At 35.9% G+C, this 8,438-nt stretch overlaps 1 protein-coding gene across 1 annotated transcript; it reads left to right on the forward strand.

The window, feature by feature from the left end:
* The first annotated feature begins 262 nt into the window (after nt 1-262).
* Nucleotides 263-5,796, forward strand: LOC114299930 (PKS-NRPS hybrid synthetase cheA-like). Its single transcript, XM_082912734.1, has 5 exons — nt 263-328; nt 406-1,293; nt 5,107-5,171; nt 5,222-5,450; nt 5,650-5,796. Exons 1-5 carry the CDS (start codon nt 263-265, stop codon nt 5,794-5,796), a joined length of 1,395 nt encoding a protein of 464 aa, XP_082768860.1.
* The last annotated feature ends 2,642 nt before the right edge of the window (nt 5,797-8,438 follow it).

Raw genomic sequence — 8,438 nt, forward strand, 5'->3', positions numbered from 1 at the left:
TATTTTTTTTTTTTTTTTTACGTTTTCATTTACTTGCTGAGTGGTAAACGTTTGCATTAGTTCGGTTATCTAGAGTCGAATAATATATCAATGTTTGAATACCTAAAACCGAACAAATTGTATGTGTTCGGTTTCATAGTGTCGAACATAATCCAATTCTTCTGTTTTTAAGTATCGAACAATTCCATTTAATTCGACTCTGTACTGCCGAACACTTATAACATTTTTTTTTTGGGGGGCCTTTTTCCAGACATGTGCATCCATGGAATGCAGTAATGTTGGATCTAGGGGTCTTGTTGACTACACAAGTCAATTCATTACTAATGAGGTAGTCTCATGTCAAAAATTAGTATTTTTTCTTTTTCTTTTCGCATGTTTAATGACTTTGGTGAATTTGACATGTAGCTTTTCAAGAGCAAAGAAGAATTGCTCAGTTGGGTACAGGACATTGGAAGGACAAATGGGTTTGTGATTGTCATCAAGACATCGGACTATGGTGGTGGTCATAGGACACCAAGGATATATCTTGCCTGTGAGAGAAGTGGTCAATACAGAGCTCATAAGAAATTAAAAGGAGATGATTCAAACAAAAAAACTGTGAAGGTAACGGGTACAGAGAAATGTAGGTGTCTCTTTGAGTTGAGGGCTCGTAAGTTGATGGCTGATGATGATTGGATGGTAGATGTAGCATGTGGAATGCATAATCATGCTCCTGCTAAACATTTTGAAAGACATTCATTTGCAGGGAGATTATCTGAGGAGGAAACATCATTATTAGTGGATGTGTCCAAAAGTATGGTCAGACCAAAAAATATTTTGGTTACCTTGAAACAAAATGATGCTTTGAATGTAACCACTATGAAAACCATTTACAATGCACGTCATAGGAATAATGTTATTGAGAAAGCTGGGAGATCACAAATGCAACAGTTGTTGGGTGAATTAGAAAAGCATAATTACATTGAGCAGCATAAGTGTGACAACAACACGATAACTGTCACAGACTTGTTTTGGACATATCCTGTCAGTTTAGATTTGTTCTGTTCATTTCTAAAGGTGTTGGTCATGGACTGCACATATAAGACAAATCGATATCGTCTTCCTCTTCTTGAGATAGTTGGTGTGACATCCACTGATATGTCATTCTCCATAGCCTTTGCATATCTCCAATTTGAGCATATTGATAACTACATTTGGGTGTTAGCTACATTGCGTAGTCTCTTGGATGACATTGCTATTCCTGAGGTGATTGTCATGGATAGGGAGCTTGCTTTGATGAATGCTATTGACAAGGTATTTTCTACATCTCGACATTTATTATGTCGATGGCATATTAGTAGAAATGTACTAGCAAAATGCAAGAAAATGTTTAAGAATATGAAGGAATGGGACAAGTTTATCTCTTTATGGAATTTCTTAGTACTCTCCTCAATTGTGCTTGAATACAATGAACACCTTGCTAGGCTACTTAAGGATTTTGATACATATCTTGAGGCAGTGCAATATGTGTCACAAAGTTGGTTAATTCCATATAAGGATAAGTTTGTTGCCGTATAGACAAATAGTTGTATGCACTTCTTGAATGTTACAACAGACAGATAATATATATTTGTCTACCTTACACTATTAGTCATTATGAGTTTGATTATTGAAACTTAATTATGTTAATTGTTTCCATTGTACACAGAGCTGAAAGTGAACATGCAAAACTTAAACGGCAACTTGGTTCTAACCAAGTCAATTTTGAGTGTTCTTGGACCAAGATCCATAGTTTGCTTGAGTTGCAACATGTTGTTATTAAGGCATCGTTTAAGAAGAGTTTAACCGTTGTAGAACACTAGTTCAAACTGTGAGAACCTGAATATACAAATCAAGTAAATAATTAAATAATAATAATATTACAATCTCAAATATTTTGATGGTGAACCCTAAGTGCAAATTAAATATTTGGAAGGTCTTTTAATTAATTTTTAAACCTAAAATAAATTTATGGTGAAAGTCTTTAATTTGGAAGCAAGATTTATTATTTAAATAAATAAATAAATAAATTTAAGTGCCAAATTGGTAAGCATATTTTGATCTAATAACATTTGTATTTTAATGGAGACAGAAATTAAAATAATATAAAGAGATAATAAATTAGAGCCTTTTGGTTAGATATATATAAAACAAAAGATAATCATTTAGAGTTTTGTTTGGATATATATAGAGAGCAACCCTAGTTTTCCTAACAAAAATCCTAACCCTTATTATAATTTTTTTACACAACACTTTCAACATGTAGTAGCAGCCACGGGAGAGAGAGAGAGAGAGAGAGATAGATTTCCAACACCCTTGTGTCTCAACAACTCTCTAAGGTATTAATTAATCTATTCTTGTTCTATTATAATATGTTGTTTACATAGTTATGGTGCTTGTGGGTGTTGTGAGTTGGTGGAAGAAAAAGGAATGGATTGGCTGATAGGGATAGTATTCTAGAAATTTTAATTGAATTCATAATGTTGCTCCTAAGAATATTAATCTGCCAGCAAACTTTAAAAATCAAGAAACCTTATCAAACGAATGAATTTTGAACTGAAATTTTTACAGTATATTAATTACATATTGAATTGCATATCTGATTTTTTGCATAATTTTTGGGAGTCAAAATCTATATAAACTGATGCGTTCAAATCTGTCCAGAAAACTGGTTTTAAACAGTAAATTCGGGAGTGTTGTTCTCTTTGGGTATAAATCCAAAAATTATCAAATCAGCGTTATTAGAACCGGTTACGAGTCTAGTTTCTTACATTTTTGACCTTGCATTGATTGCTCGTGTATATTAAGAGAACCGGCAATTTCTTTAAAGTGCTGCAGAAAACAACCTGTTTGGATATAATAAATTGTAGATAATTATTTTGATAAGAAAATCAAGTGAAACCAATTGGGTTTGAAACTTAGGATATATTAGTTGATATCTGGAGGTTTTCGAAAATTTTTGAATAGTGTGGAGTGGGTTTTGTAATTTTCAAAGTTAGTGAATAGATTGGGAAAACTTGTTTAAAACTCTGTTTTATCTTAAAGTTATTTTTAATTAAGTTTCGATCAGAACCCATGTTTTGGGTGATTTTAGACCTTGAAGAACATGAACTTAGGTAATATTTAAGAGTAACGGTGAGTTGGGTTGAGCCGTGTTAGTGAGCTTTAGTTTGGGGTTACTTAGTCCTTATTCTTTAGTGTTTTTAAATTTGTAGTGACGTGTAGTTTTCATACTTGGTTCAGGGCAGTAGTTGGACTTTGATACGCTATTCGAGGATTATATTATTTCGGTTTCAAGTGAGTAGTTTCACGCTACATATTTTTATAAATGTTCCCCTACCCTGAAATGTTAGAAAATTAAATTGTTGTTTCATGACTAAATTGTCTTGATAAATTATTATATTACCAATTAAATCAAATTATTTCTGAAACATGTGTGAACTTGGCATACTATAAACTATTTGTTTTGGTCTCATGTTTATAATGATGAACTACCATGTTTTGTGAAACTGATGTGTATTGATTATTGGGACCATATGTGTATTTAGTCCAGAAAAATTATTCCACTGTGTGTGGTGACTCTGGCCACTAGGGAACAGATCCGAGTTGGGCCGTGATGACTCTAGTGCTCAACAATTGTAAGGAAAAGACCTTAAAAAAAAGCTAGGTGACCTTCAATCGGATCGTCTTTAAGAAAAGGCCCATGTGCCACCCTGAGGATGACTCTTAGTTCAGTATTGGATCCAACAGGGCTTATAGCCTTGAGAACTGTATGGCATATTATTTATTTTTTTTGGTACCCAGAAAATTATTGGTGTTCATGTTATAATCTGTTTTAAGTGAAAAATGTCATTTATCATGTTCCTGCGAGACATGAGTATTTTAAGTATTGAACTGTGGAACCTTATTTTTGAAACTGATTATATTTACCAAACTGTATGCCAATCTAGTTTCTGTGATATATATCTTATTTTGGAATTGAGCCATGTTTTCAAAACTGTATGTACTAGGCATGTTGCTACTCACTAAGCTATCAGCTGACTTAGTTTTTATCACTTCCAGGTGATAGAAGGACTTAGGGTGGACTCATGGCGTAGCTGAGACTCGATTGCATGGACCTCTAGGACATACATTTATTTTGTTTTAGATTGTTATGTCAAGTTTGTGCATACTTTTTTTTTTTTTTATTGAGGTTCATTTAGGATTATTTTGATATGTGGGCTGTTTATATCCCATAAGTTTGGATGGTATTGATTACGGTTGGTTTTGCCGTTTATACTTGTGGCATGTCATTGGATTAAGTTTGGTTATTTATTACTGGACTTTTGTATAGTTGCTCAATGTGATTATGGATTAGTGGTTAGGCTTACGTGTGCCTTGGGCTGAGTCCCTGTGGGCCACGGCCAGTCATACCCGGATTTGGGGTGTGACACAAACCATCCCATTTTAGAGAGCTCCGAGGCAATATCTCTATTACTGCATTAGAACATGCCTTAGCAGAGAGTAAGCGAGCGAATGATGTTGGCATTGATGCTTCAGTATGTAGATGTGTTGTTCAACGAACACACGGGTTACCTTGTGCCCATGAGATTGCGGATTACATCTGACAGGGTCGTCCAATACCACTTGATAGCATTAACCGGCACTAGAGGACTCTTGAGCTAGTACAAAAGTTGAAGAATGATAAAGTGGAATTGAGTTGTGAACCAAAGTTTGATCTCATACTTAAGCGATTCAATGCATCTTATTACACTTTGTAGTTGGAAATTCTGCATAAGTTAGGAGAGATTGCAAATTAGCAAAGTACTTTTCTCATTGAGCCAGATGTGAAGCCCAACCCTCGAGGTAAGGGACATAAGAAGATAGATGTATCTACGTGTCGAGACCCATGTGCATTTGAGTTGGTTCAGTCTGGACATGAAAGCCACTCACCTATGGGCACAGATCCCCACACAGGATTTTGTCAAAGTACATAAAAAAACGGCCTGCCAAAGAGAAGGTACATGTAATCATTTTTTACTTACATTTTTGTTGATGATAAATTACGTGTTTGTTTATTCATGTGTTGATGTCTTCCCTGTTGAATAGGTGTATCGGACTCGTACAACCACGACTTATTCATATGTTGATGCCCTCCCAGTTGGATTGAAGCTGTACATACGTCTATTAAGGATGTAGATGCTGATGGCAATTGTGGGTTTAGGGCCATTACTTGCTTGATGGGGCTTACAGAGGCTGAATGGGGTCAAGTCAGGCGTGATCTCCTACAGGAATTGCACACACACATAGACCATTACACTCATCTATATGGTTCACATGACAGGATTGAAGAGCTGACCTGTATTCTATCATACTTTGAGCCCAATCCAAGGTATCACTGTTGGATGACTATGCCTGACATGGGTCATCTTATTGCATCTTGTTATAATGTGGTATTGTACCACTTATCTGCACAACAATGCCTTGCATCCCCCTCTACGATCAGTGCCGATATCACAAGTTCAACAACGTGAGATTGCTATTGGGTTTGTTAATGGAAATCATCTTGTCCAAGTATAGCATTATGATTTGTGTAATACATTTATCATTTTGTACTGCATCACTCTCATACTTAAAGCTTTGTCAATGTAGGTGTTCATGTTACTAGGTCATCCAGTTCCACCGATAGCTACCAATTGGTGCAAGTTTCATCATTCTTGTGCGGCTGGATGGGGTACTGCATATAGTCACCGAATTGAGCATTTTAAAGAAGTTGTTCATTCAGGGCTAGCTACTTGAGAGATGTAACGCCCTCAAAATAAACCCATAAATCATACATTCTTGACATGCTTAGACGAAAGAAGATAAAGCATAATTTCATAAATCAGAGTATTCTTTACAAAATGTATTACATGTTGACAACAAAAGTAATGCCCTATAGGCTTACAACTTTCCAAGTCAACACTTGGATTCAAAAGGAGAGTACTAACTCTACACAAAGTAAGCCCTTGGCTTGATATACATGTAATACAACAAAATAAAACAAAAGGAGCGACTCCCACTACCATCCAAGCTAAGGCCTCGGAGGCGGCATACTACCTATTCTTGAAAATAATGTCCCATATAGGGTGAGCCAACGCCCAGTAGCGATATGCTAAACATAACATGAGCAATAACTAAAACATTAGCACTTGATAAATGTTTAACTTAACAAAACTCAACTTATAAACATGGCTCAGAACCTGCCCAAATAACTGAAGTAAGACTACATCTCATGCCAACAATACTACATCTTGCCATTTTACGAAAATTGCGTCCGCGGGATTTGGCACCCATGTATTTTCATTCTCTTATGGCCATTTTACGGATATTTCATCCGCGGGACTCGGTACCCATGTATAGATATATTCGGATTGCTATTTTACGGAAATTGCGTCTACGGGATTCGGCACCCATGTATAATTATATTCAAATGGCCATTTTAAGGAAATTTCGTCTGCGGGATTCGGTACCCATGTATTCAAATACACAACTTGACTAGTTGCAATTTACCTAATCATCATGCAATGTCTACAACACTCAAGACTATCCTCCACCGATAGCCCAAAACAGTTATTTCTAAACAGATAATAAATGCCTCAACAGATATATAATTGACATTTTCAAAAGTGAGCGATTTATAAATCCAACTCCACCATTCTATCTCTTAATGATCAAATTTCATTATCCCCAACTCAATTTCATAACAAATGTCATCAATTACAGTAATGACCCAAATATACCCAAATATGGCATTTTTCCCTTTAAACTCAATATTGACCCAAAGGTCCAAATATTACCAACAACAACAATAATCTCTTTTTAAGACCCCAAATATATATATATATGAGCCAAAAAGACAAAACCCCTCTTCTTCAATATAATACATTACAAATCCTAACTTCCCAAATTTAAACCATTTATACAAAAGCTCCACATTTAGGTTAATGATCATAAAAATGAGTAGGAATCCCTACCTCAAGTTTAGAAGGGGAAGAAGGAAGAAAAATCCAAAAGTCGACGGAGGAGAAACCAAGCTTTGCTCCGATCAAAATGAAGCCCTCGACAAGCTCTACACTTTATCTCAAAGGAGCAAGGTGAGTAGAGGTCTTCAAACAAGTAGATCTAAGAATCTTTGAGTGAAAAGTGCCTTGAGAGAGAGAGAGAGAGAGAGAAGGTGTTTCACGGTTTAGAGAGAGGAAAGGAAAGAAAAAGTGAGAGAAAAGGTCAAGTGAGGGCCTTTATATGGTACTAGGTCAAAAATAGATATAAGCCCCAAAGTCAACTCAAAATATCTAGTCAAAATATCCCCAAAAAGTAGGTCCAAACCGTGAGAATAATCTGGGAAAAAGTCGCAGGTGTCGACCCCTGCAATAGTGGTGTCGACACCAAAGAGGAAAAAAAAAATCTGGGAAAGCTTTGACTGCACTGCAGGTGTCGACACCACCCCCGACTGGTGTTTACCTTATCTTCCAGCAACCAACACACAGATAGAAGAGGGTCGACACCACCCTAGACTGGTGTCTACCTAATCTTCCAGCAACACCTCCAGAACTTCATCAACAGGTAAAGGTCGACCCTAGGAAGGCTGGTGTTGACCCTATAATGGAATTTCTAAGTCTCCAAGGAACTTTTGACAAGAATAAGTGCGAACAACCAAACCCAACAAGTTTAAATCAATTTGTACCCCTCCAAAACTAAAGTGCAACAACACCAAAGGTTCCCAAAATAGAATAAAGGCTTCAAATACATTTACCAAAAGCTTTAAAAGGCATAAGTGCTACACGAGACATTGATTGTATTAACCTTGATGAGTAATGATGTATGTGAGTTGAGTTGTAGTTATGCAATTCAAATAATTACTGATACATTTTTTTAATGATTAACATTTAAATAGTTGAGTTAGATTAAGCTTTGAGTTAATTTAATGCAATATGTACTACTTGTCCATTGCGGAGTATCAAACGCATTGGCAAAATACTTCTTGTTCATTACCAAAAATACAAACCATGAATACTTGTTCATTATAAAATATTGGTAGAGTAATTCTTGTTCATTACAAAACAACAAAAACATCAAAAGAGTACTTCTTTTCCATGACAAAAAAACAAAACAAGATTACCACAAAACCAACTACCTATCATCTACTCGTCTCCTACGATTGTATGTTCGAAATGGAATAGAACTAGGTCCAGCCTCATCGATTTGTTGACCCTGAAGAACACATTTCATCCTCTCAATGGCCTCATATAACTTATCTAGCTCAGGGACACTAGCATCATGGCCCACCTTGATGATAGGATGCGCAATCCGTAGTGCGTGATCAATACGCTGTATCAAGAACAAATACAATTGTAATTAGCACGTGCCATCTTCAAAAAAAATGTAAACAATGTGTGCGC

Source organism: Camellia sinensis, chromosome 2 (genome assembly GCF_055761805.1).
Source record: "Camellia sinensis isolate YWXY chromosome 2, ASM5576180v1, whole genome shotgun sequence".
Classification (NCBI taxonomy): Eukaryota; Viridiplantae; Streptophyta; class Magnoliopsida; order Ericales; family Theaceae; genus Camellia; species Camellia sinensis.

Coding starts and splice junctions, on each gene's coding strand:
- LOC114299930 (XM_082912734.1), top strand. CDS start 263: ATGGAATGCAGTAATGTTGGATCTAGGGGTCTTGTTGACTACACAAGT. Junction 329..405: donor GTCAATTCATTACTAATGAG/GTAGTCTCATGT, acceptor TTTGACATGTAG/CTTTTCAAGAGCAAAGAAGA. Junction 5,172..5,221: donor CTCCCAGTTGGATTGAAGCT/GTACATACGTCT, acceptor TTGTGGGTTTAG/GGCCATTACTTGCTTGATGG.